This window comes from Crassostrea angulata, chromosome 9 (assembly GCF_025612915.1).
Source record: "Crassostrea angulata isolate pt1a10 chromosome 9, ASM2561291v2, whole genome shotgun sequence".
Lineage (NCBI taxonomy): Eukaryota > Metazoa > Mollusca > Bivalvia > Ostreida > Ostreidae > Magallana > Magallana angulata.
The window spans coordinates 4,812,397-4,827,033 of NC_069119.1; the positions used below are offsets into that span (position 1 = coordinate 4,812,397).

Consider the following 14,637-nt stretch of genomic DNA (forward strand, 5'->3'; position numbering starts at 1 on the left):
ATTAATCAAATGGCCAGGTATATTTTAAGACTCGGCTATCCAGTTTTAAGAGTATAGCTACGTACCTTGTTGATGTTTCGCGAGTATTTTTGGAAGTGTTTCTGTTTGATCGGTGATAAGAGAGAGAGAGGTCTGACCGCATGTAGTCTAGTCTAAGGACATGTTGGGATATGGAGAAAATGCTTCCCCAAAAAACATGCAGAATTGACCTTTGATATGACTGTATATTAATGCCGCCAAATGGTTCTGGAGAACTCTTGATTGAGGAAGTGGTTAAACAGAGCGAAAATAAAACCAGCGCAAATATAGCATTTTATACAGTACATTATATCATACATGTACACAATAGTTAAATAGTAATATTTATAGTAAAGCAAAAATGTCTATATAGAAAAGAATAGTAGAATATAATTTAATTTTCTCCCAAATTAGGGCTTCATGGGGTATGACATACATGTAAATTTATATTACATATATATTATCATATTCTATAAATCAATTTTTGAGATTTTGAAATTATAGCATGCATTTTCTAAATCTAGAAATAAATACCGGTATAGACTTTCTCTAGCAACTCAACATCCTTGGCTGCAACTACATGTAAATGTACTCTGTGGACAAGCTTCAAACCAAACATCAACTAGTGGTTAATGTGAATTGAATTTAAATTTTGAACACTGGGGCACTTTTCTAACCACAAGTGGTCACACTACAACTTAAATCATATGATATATTGAATTGTTCCCTGACCATTCTATATAATTTTTTTTTAAATTACCAATTAATTCAATGAAGATCTATTGAACCTAAACACGATATTCTCCTTACCACTGAGAACCATGCATTGAATCAACTTAAATCTACCATTTATTACAAGTATTAGAAGGCTAAAAAAAGGATACTACAGTTTTATACTGGAGAAGGGTTTGAACAAACTCAACTCCATTTCTATTTACCTATCATTAGAAGGCGTGATGCTTCATTTGAACAAAATTGATAGCTTTTCACCCAAGGGTAATTTGTGCCAAGTTGAGACAAAATCAAACTTGTGAAAAAAGATACGACGTGAGAAGTGAATACTGCAAACAACAAGGACGAAATCTGATCAGGAAAGCTCATTTTGGCTGTAAGCTCAGGCGAGCGAGTCAGGACAAAAACTAATCTCACTTCTGTTGAAGATAATTTATTGATTCAAGTTACATGTATGTTATGACATACAATAATAAACTTGGCATTGACATAGCCACAGGATGATAATTCAATTTAATGCTTTGTGTCCATAAATATATAAATAAAGTAACATTTTTGGCCTTGCATTAATAAGTCATGGTCATTTCAATCACCTAGGGCCTGAGCAGTCTCTGAATTACCCTAAATAAAGGTCAAGGTCATATATATTTTTGACCTTGCATTCACTCATGTTCACACAATCACCTTTCCCTAGTTGGCCTGGTTTTACCCTTACAAAAGGTCAAGGTCACAATCACCTTTTCTGGTCATTCCCTCGTTTTACACTTGCTTTAGGACAAGGTCAACTTGCCTGGCCACTAGCTTGAGGTCAAGGTCATACAGTGACCTTGCCTGAGCGGTCTCTAGTTTTGGCCTTGACCCTACACTGTCCAGGAGGCTGTTGACAGATCTTGGAGCTGAATATGGTCAGTTCCTCCAGGTGTTTGGTGGGGATTTTGTTCATGACGTACGCTGTATCCTGGTCAAACAGAGGGTAGATGGTCACACTAAGTGCTGGCCGGGTACTCTGGAACCTAAAACAGTGACGGAGTAGTATCAGTCAAATCATGTCAAGTCTTGAAATACAGACAAAAATTAGATTGATCCAACAAACCTTTAAATCATGAATTTGAAAGTGTATATCTTGACAAGATCATGATAAATATAACCGTTCACAGGTATTTGAGTTCTTTACTACCCTTGCAGGACTGTACATTTCTTTATGACACACATCTTACCTTCATGTCTGTATTGTAATATTCATAAACCTTATTAACAGACATCATACCTGTCTTTCAGGGCCTTCATCAGTTTTTTACACATGGTTTGAGTTGAGTCAGTGAACAGCTGTAGCACCATCAGACGAGGAAGCTGTAACAACAAGATCCCAGAACACGGGTTTACTTATGTACATGGGGTTATAAGATGAATTCAGTATTCTGCATCGAACAAACACATCTGTTAGGGATGCATTTAACATAGTTATGAATTTCTCAAATTTAATTAGGAATCTACAGTATGTAAAATTTCTCCAAAGGCAAGACTGAAAGTCACAGGAGCAGTACATTCATTGTGGTTCACTGTATATTATATCATGATACATGATGTATCACATTAATGTATTGTGATACGTATCGTGTGGTAGCTGGTGATATTCACCCCTACACTGTGTTGTGGTTCACCGTGGACTCACCTCAGACATCAGGCCTGTCACCGCGTCAGGGTCCAGACTGCCGTTCTTGGACACCACACAGAACCGCTGCAGAGACCTACACTTCCTGGCCGACCGACAAAACAGCTGATCGATGGACAAGTAGGCGTGCTCTAACCTGTGAATACAACAGAGCTTTACAATGAACAAGATTGTAACCTTATATATTGAATATTTTACAATTATTATAAATTCTTGCTGATTTTACAGATTTCACAGTTTATTACATGTACAAGCAAAATGGCTGACAAAGACAAAGGTGTGACAGTATGATACTCTTCATATTCCAAAGACACAGTTTGTCATACAAAATTACTAAGTGATGGTTTTGTCTGTTGTTTATAAATGTATAACATTAATTCAATATTAACACGAGTACTTTTTTTTTCTTTAATTTTTAACAACATTTTAATGACATTCCACAGATGTATTCAATAACAAAGATGAAATTGTACGTCCCGTGTAACTTTTGTGTGTGGTAAGCTATCTGTCTGCAACAGGCAAAATTTTCCTGTTTTAACTGAGATCACAGGTTTCATGTTTTTACATGCGATCAATAACACAGATTTCTGATTTTACCTGAAATCAATAACACAGAATATTCATGTTTTTACCTGAATTCAATGACACAGAATATTTGTATTTTTACCTGAATTTAATCACGCAGAATATTAGTGTTTTTACCTGAGATTGATGACACAGAATATTCATGGTTAAACTAAATTCAAAACATTCATGTTTTTACCCAATATCGATGACACAGAATATTCATGTTTTTAACTGAGATCGATGAAACAGAATATTTGTGTTTTTAACTGAGATCGATGACACAGAATATTCATGTTTTTACCTGAGATCGATGAGGGAGGTAAAGTGCTGGAAGGCCTGACAGAGCTGGTTGGTGTAGATACAGTGGGCGGTCAGGCCTAGGTATGACAGGTGGAGCTGTTTCAGCTGAGGACACTGCTTAGCAATGTGTGACAGAAACGATCCACTTATAATGCCTACAAGACAACCATCAGAATCCTCTTTAACACTCCATCAGATGCCAAAAGTTCGTCTCATTTCTTTTTTGTGTTTGGCAACTTCAAACAACTGATTATAATTTCTAGGGGAAGGAATTGGCTTTTTTTGTTTTTTTTTAACATAAACTACTTTTTTGGAGAGTGCCAGTGTAATAAATTCTGTCTCTAGAGAGAATGTCATTACAATAGAGCAGACATGATGTCTCTTCCTATAGGTAGGTGACATGTACACTGGTATAAGACTAGATGCCTCCTCCTATAGGTAGGTGACATGTACACTGGTATAAGACTAGATGTCTCTTCCTATAGGTAGGTGACATGTACACTGGTATAAGACTAGATGTCTCTTCCTATAGGTAGGTGACATGTACACTGGTATAAGACTAGATGTCTCTTCCTATAGGTAGGTGACATGTACACTGGTATAAGACTAGATGTCTCTTCCTATAGGTAAGTGACATGTACACTGGTATATGTCTAGATGCCTCTTCCTATAGGTAAGTGACATGTACTCTTGTATTACGTACCTGGTAATCCGGCTAGCTGTAGGTACTGGAGATTAGAGAGTCGTCCCAGGTATGACAACTCTGCATCCGTTAGGGCATACGACTCCACACTGAAATAAATTGTACACAGAAATAACATTAGTGGAATCCAGACTTTTAAAAGGTAAAAGCAATATTTTGGGGAAACACTTTTGTTGCCAACTGAATAGGTGAAGGTAACAAGAGCAATAGACCAGACAAGTCAAAACAGAGCATGTATCCCAGGGAGTTAAACACCTTAGTACATAGACATTGGTTACTTACCATGGGACATAGACACAGGGCCGCGGTGCCAGTCCGATGGACCCTCTGTGTATCACAGGCCTTACCAGCCCAGCACTGATCAGTTCTAGGTGGGAGAGGCGGGGGCAGGCCTCGGTCAGTGACTCAAGGCCCGTCTTACACCGAGGGTACAGGGTGGAGGCTGGGTCAAGGTCAGTGTCCTCAGAGTCAGGCAAGACCGATGGCTATTTATAGATAGACATACATTTGAGTGTTAAAAGTCATATTTTTGATAAAGCAGCAATCTTATGGATTGTAAGTTTAATGGTAAGCTAACAACTGAATCAGTTGTATCTATTGTGTCACTTCAAGATGATTTTAGATGAGCAATCAATGAAAATTAACAGAAATTGAAAATAAAGAGTATTTTTTCACTAATTCACATTTCTGTGATTTGGGTTCCAAAATAGGTCTATATATATTTTTAATTTTTGTTGCAATGTTATGTTTTTCACTATTTCTGAATTGATGACTCTGATTTGAAATAAGGAAACATATAACATATATTTTGCAAAGTAAAACTCTTCACGAATTTAATAATTGACTGGAAAACTTCATCAATGCGCTTAGCACATTGATGAAAGTTTTCATATCAATTTTTCCTTTGATATGTCGTTCAGTAGAGAAATTATTTAATTCATTTCTTATCATTTAATAAAACATTTTTAAATCATAAAACGTGAAGTCTCATTGATCAAAAATGTAAATAAAGCAACTGAAACAGCACCTATGAATACAAAACAATAACAGTAACCATATTTAAAATAGAGGGGCCTTCAGTTGATGAAGATAATTTGCATGTTATAGAAAGGCAGTAGAACCTGGGAGGTGGATGCAGTGTGGAGAGATATCCGCCTCTTTTTGGCGTACTGGACCATCACCGTGGAGGCGGCCTGCTTCTTCCCGGACTGTGAACACCCCGGACTGTCCTCGGGCTCCCTGGTCTCGCAGTCCTGTAATCGTAGGCAACATGGCGACAGAGCTAGAGAGCGTAACCCTACAAACCAACAGAGATATGTCCGTAATTCAATAGAAAATCATAAATCTAACAGTAATTTTACAGAAAAAGACAAATCTATCAGTTACTCTGTAAATCAACACAAATCTTGGCAGGAGAGTTGTGACAGCACTGAAATTTTTACAAAGTTGTCATAAGGAAATATCTTCTCTAAACCACTGACTTTTGCACAAATTTGCAAGGATGGTGAAAGCTTTAATAAATGTCTTTCATAAGACACTGACCTTTGTCTAAACCTATCTTTATGAAATGTCCTAGCTCTTTATCACACTAACTTTTAAACAAACCTATAAGGGTTGGGCTAACAAACTTTTGAACCTGCAAGGGTGGTGTTAGCAAATGTCTTTTGAACAAACATGTAAGGGTGGTGTTAACAAACTTTTGAAGAAACCTGTACTGGTTGTGTTGTAGCTCCCTGACTTTTGTACAAACCTGTTAGTGTGGTGAGGGCGTTAACAAACGTCTTCTGTAGCCCGCTGACCTCGTGGATATGGATGTTGCTGAGGTTTAGATGGACTACTTGATGGCACATGCTGACTAAGCTGCTGAAACCCTCAATGTCAAACGTCATCTGCTGCTTCTGTGACAAAATTTCACAAAATGATCATACCCAAAATGTCAAAACAAAGTGATATTGGTTACAATTCCTAATAAAGCTTGAATTTTATATTATTTACTTTTGATGAAATAACTAATAAATGAATTAAGTTTCAGTGCAATATTCCAAAGGCTCTCACGCAAATTTTTAGTACAGAACTTGCACAAAGCTTTCCATGAAAAAAATCAAAATTAGGCAGTGTCAGTTTCAGTTCTGTTGTGATGCTGTATGTATATACATGCACTTACTATTGGTGCTCCAACCTGCTCTAATGCCCCCTTATGTAGATACACTAGCTGACTGTTTTTCAGATTTAAGCTTTGAAGGTTTGGACAAACATGGCCCAGAGTGGCTAGATTCATCCCCACTTCTCTACTGTCTGTTTGAGATATATTTAAATATAACAGATTCTTTTTAACAACACCTGGATCAAAAATAGTTGGAAATATGTTCTTCAGTGATATATTGGATAAGTCTAGATACTCCAAATCATCCTGAGAATTCCAGAAGTTTTTCCAGAAGTCCATGTTCCTTTCAGAACTAAAATTTGCAGAAGGATTAAGGACTGTTTTTAACTTGAGATGTAGCTTGGCTACAGACATTAAGGTCCCATAATAGAATATCCTTGCCGCTGGATCTATGGCATAATTTAGTGACAAATGCTTTAAGTTTTTGAGGTTGCTGACTTTGACAACATTTGGTTGAAGGAGAAGTTTGGGCAATCCACAGCCCAAGTTTGGATGTCCCATCACATGAAGAGAGGTCAGTTCTCGGCAGTGCTCAATGAATGAGTTCTTCTTTTGAATGAACTGTACCGATATTGATGGCTCTGTCCGTGGAGTGATTCCCACTTTGAAATGAATCGTCAGATGTTTGATATTGCACATAGTCCTCTGAGCAGACTCGGAGGCATTTAGATTATTGTCAAATTCATCCACACTGGCCACCGTAAAGGCGAGAGCCTCCAGCTTTTGGAGTGAGGACAGAATTTTACAAAGTTGTTTTGTTGAAAGACCAATGTCTAGCAGATAGAGCTGGGTCAGGTTTTTACACTTGAGCACAGCGGTCTCCACACAGCGCCCAGTCAGCCAGTAGCAGTGGTTCAGACTCAGGCTTTCTAGCATGGAGCTGTTAGATTTGATGTAGTCAGTGAACGAGGAGGGGGTGGTTCCATAGCACTGCTCAAAATCCGAGTGTCTGAAATAAACACAACAATGATATGTCATTACATAGAAAAACAGCAACTGAGAGAAAATTAACCTTATGATCAGAAAATCACATAATTTGAACTCATCACAAGTTTAATAAATGCAAAGGAGGATGGTGGGATCAAAGTCGTGCCCTTTAAGAAAATGACATAAACAGAATTATTATGCAAAATCTTTGATCAGCTGTTGATAAATCAATACTACAGTATATGTACATAGACATTGAGCAGGTGGAACTCTATTGATAAATCTACAGGACACAGTATATGACTATATCTATATGATGTAATGCGATGTTTTTGTTGACATTCCCTTGACGTCCTACGAGACAATGGTTTTCGTGGTTTACACGGAGACAGTCGAGCGATAGGAGATTCTCACCTCACGAGACTTCTGTCAAAGGCTAGCCGCCTGAAGCGCTTGCTAACGTTATATATCGTACATAGATCTTCCGCGGAAACATTCTTAAAAATTCTGATGATCAAGTCGTCTGGAAGACAATCAAAATTCGTTTCCTCCATACCACCTTTATCTCTCTCTCAGAATTCCATTATCATCAGAATGAAAACATTCCGGAAGTGCGTGAAATTGTAAATGTTAAACTGTCCAATATCCGGTATATAGACAAATCAAAGTACTGAGAAGCACTTAGTTTCAAAGTTGGTGAAAGTTTCATACATAATCCTTTTGTAAAAAGTGCGACTAAGATCAAAAGCGAGCGCGTCCAACTTTTGTTCTCCCGAGCCATAAAACTTGGATGAGCTCATTTTTTTTTCTCATTGTCATTTTTCAAATATTTTCCTTTTGTAAAAGTGAGATTATTATATAAATCAAAAGTGCATGAGGTCGAAGCACGTACATTGTGTAGCAGGAATGGGTTAAATTCACATTCTATATATTCCCTATTTGCCCCTACTTTTGTTTATAATAATATTTGGAAGTTTCTAGTTTATATACTTACATGTACTTCATGTTAAATTTAATTATATCAGAGACATTATAAATATAGAATGCTTATGTAAAAGAGACACTTATTGCCTCGAGCTCTGCTAGGGTTTGAACCCGGGTTCTCTGACATGCAAATCCAGCACTCTTCTTGCTAGCTCATAGGAATGCCATATGTGTGACTCTACCACATTTATTTTGATTTTCTGCATGGTTTCATTTTTTCCTAAAATATGGATATTGACAATTTTTTAATTCTATGTCAGATTACGTTACATATTGTACCTTCCAATTGCTGAATATATGTCAATCTAGTTGGTGAGGATCAAACACCTATTCTTAATTTATTGCGATATTTAATTATTTGAAATATATATTTTGGCTTTAGTACACATGCAATTTCATTGATAACATTTTTTCACTCCAAATGCGAAAGTATCACGTGTTGCCTGAGACTGATAAGTTTTGCAGCCATGATGTGAATTTGACCATAGCTTAAGACCACAAAATGAATAATTATTCAGTCTAATTATCTATACTCCATGCATTTAAATAAAGCACTGATGAATGGACTAGACTATGTTTATAATTTTTATTTTTTTTTGGGGGGGGGGTATTTATCCCTTTCATTGTTTATTTGTTATACATGTATAACCAAAGAAGGTACATACTTGATTATAAATATATAAACAGAGCACGTTTTTCAAGAAATTCCAGACTAATGGCTCTTCAAGAGTTCTGACTGAGCATTACACTAAGTGGACTGTCCTTAAGTAGAACCCTTGCCTAATGCCCATGGTACCGCAAAACAAAGGAGAACTGGCAGCTCATACAAAACAAAGGATCAAAGCACAAACAGTTTATTATTAAATACAAAAATCTATTAATTAGTACACTATTTATCAAATCACAATCACAGTGATAAAAAATCATAAAACAGCAGAAAAATGTAGAAGTGAATAAAATCATATACATGTACAGACATAAAAAAAAAATTATGTAAATATCTAAAAGAGTTCAAACTACTGGTCAATGGTAATAATGTTTTCAGAGAAAAATATGAGATCACAAACTACATGTAAAATGTATACAATATATAAAAAATAAGACTTTCAAAAAATAAACTAATAGTATATATATATAAAATAGGTCTAAATCAAAATATCTATTTATGTTGTGAGAAATTTTGTTTTACCCTGCAAGCTATCACAATTTTTAACAGTGACAAAATAGTACCTATAAACTTAATAACATGAAAGTTTGTATATCTTCACACACATATTCTCTATGCATTATAACACCTGAGAGAAATAACTAGCAGGAATGATTATGACTCCTTTACAAGGAGTAATATCTGTCAAATTTTGCCCCATCAAGAAAACGAAATTTCAAAAAAAAAAATTCATATAAGTCCTATCCTTTTTAATCCATCAACATTTACAACATCTCCATCTTTTAAAATACAACCTACCTTGTAAACCTTTTTTTTTTTAATTGCAATATTTGAACTGCATGAAAAATTTATGACTCATGATTTTTCAGGTCAGCATCAGCCATTTTCTAATTACCGGTACTACCCCAGAACTAGTTTCCTAAGAGCCAATGAGATGAATAACATTCTATCAGCAAAAGCAAGAGAATAAAGATCCCTTTATAGGAGCATCATTACCACAACTACAGATGATTAACATATTGCTGGGATCAAGGGTTAAATCTATTGAATCAAAGTGTCCAATCAACTGGACTTTTCTTGAATTTCTTTAACTCCCCGTTGGCATTTGAGAAACATCTGCAGTTGATGAACTTTCCAAAGGACAGCGAGGATGGGTGGGCGGTTTTTATGGCTGCATGTTTCTTCTGATCTATCAGTTTCTCCTTCTTGTGGGCGAAGCCTCCCCATAAAATAAAGACCACTCCCTGCTGTGTTTCGCTGACCAGGCGAATGATGGCATCAGTGAGACTCTGCCAGCCATACTTAGAGTGAGAATTTGGTTGATGAGCTCTGAAAATACAAACATGTAGTGCCAGTGGTTTTCTCATTAACAACAATACAATGTAAAGCAGCTTTTGTTTGCTTAGGAGAAAAGTTTGCAATATGTCCAAGAACCTTGTGAATTTGAATGCATGCTTTTTTTTTATCATATGAACCAATCTTATATTGTTTCTTGTACATGTATTTGTTATAAAATAGATCTGTTTTCTGCTGTGCTTTAGGCTTTATGAGAGAGGACAAGCAAACTAACACTTCAGGACTGGGAACAAAAAACATGTTTATGAAATTGAAAAATGTTTATCTTATAAAAATTCGGAAATGAAAATACATGTATTTGACAAAAGATGGTCTTTGTGGAGAAATATTTTTCAAAGTAGACTTGTATATGGTACTTTCTTTTTCTGTACGCTGGTTATATCAACTACATTCCTCAAGCTATTTATTGTATATTCCTGTTGAGATTGTATTAGTGTGTGTGAGAATATCTATGTGAAAAATTTGAAATTTGCAAATAAAAAACCCCCCAAAAAACGTGTTTATTTGTATCAAATTATTAAAAAAAAAAAAAAAGAAAGAAAAAAAATATCAGTCAATGTTTTTTTCCTTCCAGCGCTCTGCTATATCCAAATTGAAAAGGGGAATAACTCAATATTAAAATTTTTAGTTAAAATACAAAAAGTTATTCCCCTTTGCATCTTTTGCAATTAAATCAAAAATAAATTACAAATCTGTCGCCTTATTTGAAACTTTCAGCCTGTGAAACAAAAGATAATTTATTTCTGTATTTTGTTCAAGTACTCACGTCACAGTCAGTGTAGCATTCAACAGTAAGACCCCATTCTTTGCCCATTTTTCCAAGCAGCCATGATCAGGGGTTATAAATCCGTCTATATCAGGATCCGCATTGAGCTCTTTGTAAATATTCTTCAAAGATGGTGGTACCTTCATGTCTCTGGGAACTGAGAAAGAAAGTCCCATTGCCTAGAAAGAGGTTATCAAAGTTTGAAATACCGGTATACAATTTCGAATTATCAATATTTAATATCAAAAACTTTATTATAATTATTGAAAATCAGTCAACCACTTTCCATCAAACAGGGTATTAGATTGTTTTGCATTGTAATTTTGATTTGAGCAATGTAAATTTAAGTTTTAATAAGATAAGATTTTTTTACCTGTCCGTCATCGTGATAAGGATCTTGCCCCAGGATCACAACTTTGATCTGTAGTAATAGAAAATACAGACATATTAATGGTAATTAAAAGAAATGACATCTATTTTTTCTTTATTATACCGAAAATTATGATATCTTTGTGGAAGAGATGTCATTTCTTTATTATACCGAAAATTCTAGCTGTTTTAATTTCTTTACATTATCATGATTATACAAACTATTAAGATCATTATAAATACCCCCACCCCTTCAAAACTATTTACACATAACAATGAGCAATATATTAAATACACGTCTTACACATATTGACATCCTATGTTATTACATATTTAAATAAAAAGTATCAGTTTTTCAAACAAGTTGTTATTGCTAGGTTGTCAGAATTAAACATACGAATTATTCTTGCTAAGAGAGCTGAATTCCTCCTCTCTTGGGAGAGAGTGGTCTACATTATGGAACTTGTGAAAAATCCCAGTTGTTTTTTAGTACAATAAAAATATGTTTAAATCAAGCTGAATCTAAAAAAAAAATGAATGCTTTTATTTGATTACGAAAGTCAATCACAGATATTCTACTCTCTTTGGTATTGTTTGATGTTCAAAATACATCAAGCATAACCCCATAAAATGTGTTAGAGTTAAACACAAATGTGCAAATATTTTTTGACTTATTTTATCCACCATTGAGCATTTTCACAGTATTTATCAGCTTTTTCCCCCAAGTTAGATCCATACAGCTAACAGTTTATCCTTTTTGTTGCGCCGTGACTTCCGACAATATCAATGTTTTTAGTCAATTTCAAAGAGGACTGTATGTCAACTTTAGTTACTGATATCATGCAGTTTAACAAATCTATTTAACCCTTCATTATTTGGTACATAGAATATCATGACAATTTTGGAGTTAAGGTTTCAGTATTTATTGGTTTTTAGCCCAATTTATGGAGTTATTACTTTCAACATAATATGACACAACACAAAGTTTGACCTTGCGCCGCGACCTCATTTTTGCATGATTAGATTCTAAATAATTCTTAGAAATAAACTTTTTTTATTTCAAATTGTTTGAAACAATTGCTAAATTATGTCCACTGAATTAAGTAATAATATGACGTTAATTAAATAACATAGCTTTGGCAAAAGCCTTCATATTTTTTTTATTGACCCTCGTATATATGTTCAGATTGTTTTAATTACTTTGTCCAGTGGTGTCATATTGAGGGCGTTGAATATGAGGTCCATGGGTGGGTACACACTGTCCCCTCCCTGGTAGTGCTGGGTCAGCTTCTTCTCTAGTTCCTTGACGTAATCCTTTTCCAGCTCCTCAGACAACACCTCTCTCCATCCGTCATTTGTGATGAGGTCTGGTAAACTGAATGAGAATGTGCCACTGGTCCCAGCTACTAAAGAAATTCTGAAGTGTCAATGTTGGATTTGTGGGGCTATACCAAATACAAAGATAAGTGTTAATGTACAAAAGCTATTATATAGGTTGGTACATGTAATTCAAAACCAGTTCAAAACTCTTAACTTTTAATTCCACAGAGGTTCACTTTGATTGAAATATATTAGAAGAGGAGGAATGATCACAAGTGGGCCTGCACTCCCACCCTACCAACGCTAGGAAACCAACCCTAGATACCAAATAAGCTATATTAAATTGTTTTTTAACCCAATATAGCTACTGTAATCTCAGCGAGATTCGACCAGACTGAAAAATTTTGACTGATATCTCAGCCAGATTGTCAAACATCGACGAATCTGGCTGAGATGACAACTACTGCTGCTAGCTGGATTGTAGCTCCAGGTCTGAAAAGTGCAATATTTTGTGTGCCATAAATTGCTTTTTTTACTATTGGAGGAACTGCATAAGCTTCCAGGTCATCCATCTGAATTTTTAACTGATGCTTTCCGTCAATTTCTAGAAGCAATTATTTTGATAGTAAAAACAATGCTTGTATCTCATGATAATAGAAATGCATGGTAAAATAATTATTTTGATAGTAAAAACAATGCTTGTATCTCATGATAATAGAAATGCATGGTAAAATAATTAAGATTAATTTGTCAAGCTCATTATTTGGCACACTGGAAAGGTCCTTAGCCTAAAGGTAAAAACTATTTCTTCTAATCGTCAATGAATTATTTTTTCATATTATTATAACTTATAAGTGTAATAACTATTGATGTGTCATCTGAGAAGTGCAGCTTGCAGATAACGTACATTTATCTTTTTATATTTGGCGACATCTGTTTTGATGCATTTTTAAGAATAATAATTTCCTTGTGACACCTTTTTTTTTTTTGACAATATGAAGCATATTTGTGAATATCCAATAGTGATTTTTTTTTTTTAAAGTGCATTGATATTATTTAAAAAATAAATCTGTTCCTTTCGACAGGCGACAGTAATGTACATTTAAAACTAATTGATTTTAATTTAATTAGTTGAATACAATCTGGCCTTTTATTTCTGCAATTTGTATTCGCCTTCTTATAGGATGCTTTGTGCCAAATTTGGTTGAATTTGGACTGGTGGTTTTAGAGAGGAAATTCAATATGTAAAAAGTTTATAGACGGACGGACGACGGGTGATCAGAAAAGAGCTAAAAAAAACAAGGTGCCGAATTCACCAGATTCACAATGCCGAATTCACCAGGTGCTGAATCACCAGTTGCCGAGTTCACTATTTATGCTGGTGGCGAATTCACCAGATACTGAATTGACTTGTTACCGTTCTTGGTAGCTGTTTGTTTTCCCTTTGTGTTAATGCTCTTCTTGGCTTTCTGTTTCGGTTTCTGTTTCCCAACATTTTGTCGTTTGGCGGTACCAACACTGTCGTCTTTCGTAGGATGTTTACGTTTTCGGCCTGACATGTTTTGAAACCGGAAATGCCCCGAAACTCAGACATGTCGGCCCAACGACACCTCGGCCCAACGATACTTCGGCCCCAGGACACCTCGGCCCAGACGGGTCGGCCCAAAATTTGAGACACCTCGGCTCACGTAAAAGACATCTCGGTTCAAGCAAAATTAAAACAAAAATATTTGATTTAAATGTTTTTATTTTATTAACATATATATTTTATCAAAATATTACATATCAAAGACGTGTAAAGAAATTGAATTAGGCCTATTAAAAAAAATGAGACCATTAAGTTCTAATTGTACAGCTGTTGACCAAAAAAAAAAATGAGACGCGTGACCATCCAATTAAACAAATACACAGAGTTTGATGGACAGGTTTAGTCATACATGCAAGTGTGACCCGATGTCCGAAGTTATGCGCGCTTATTGTACATATCGATGTAAATTTAAAAACAAAATAACGATATACTATTAATCATTCAGTGTTGATTAAATAAATATGATCATACTAATTTTAAATATATTTTATGTCGTTGGTCATT

At 35.2% G+C, this 14,637-nt stretch overlaps 2 protein-coding genes across 3 annotated transcripts; both read right to left on the bottom strand.

Annotated features, from left to right (window-relative positions):
• Window positions 1–1,167: 1,167 nt before the first annotated feature.
• LOC128163077 (F-box/LRR-repeat protein 18-like) lies at window positions 1,168–7,711 on the bottom strand. The gene is made up of 10 exons (XM_052826548.1): window positions 7,498–7,711; window positions 6,157–7,105; window positions 5,743–5,890; window positions 5,114–5,289; window positions 4,275–4,477; window positions 3,993–4,081; window positions 3,291–3,444; window positions 2,423–2,558; window positions 2,018–2,100; window positions 1,168–1,763 (listed from the first exon to the last, which is right to left on the bottom strand). The coding sequence occupies exons 1-10, from the start codon at window positions 7,635–7,637 to the stop codon at window positions 1,565–1,567; spliced, it is 2,277 nt and encodes a 758-aa protein (XP_052682508.1). The 5' UTR covers window positions 7,638–7,711; the 3' UTR covers window positions 1,168–1,564.
• A 1,194-nt stretch (window positions 7,712–8,905) lies between these two features.
• On the bottom strand, window positions 8,906–14,164 carry LOC128163079 (uracil-DNA glycosylase-like). 2 transcript variants are annotated; one of them, XM_052826551.1, is made up of 5 exons: window positions 13,963–14,164; window positions 12,426–12,631; window positions 11,230–11,277; window positions 10,857–11,035; window positions 8,906–10,063 (listed from the first exon to the last, which is right to left on the bottom strand). In XM_052826551.1, the coding sequence occupies exons 1-5, from the start codon at window positions 14,102–14,104 to the stop codon at window positions 9,784–9,786; spliced, it is 855 nt and encodes a 284-aa protein (XP_052682511.1). In that variant the 5' UTR covers window positions 14,105–14,164; the 3' UTR covers window positions 8,906–9,783. The 2 variants fall into 2 exon arrangements, with proteins under 2 accessions (XP_052682511.1, XP_052682512.1); XM_052826552.1 differs by having other exon boundaries at window positions 12,426–12,628; window positions 13,963–14,163.
• Between the last annotated feature and the right edge of the window lie 473 nt (window positions 14,165–14,637).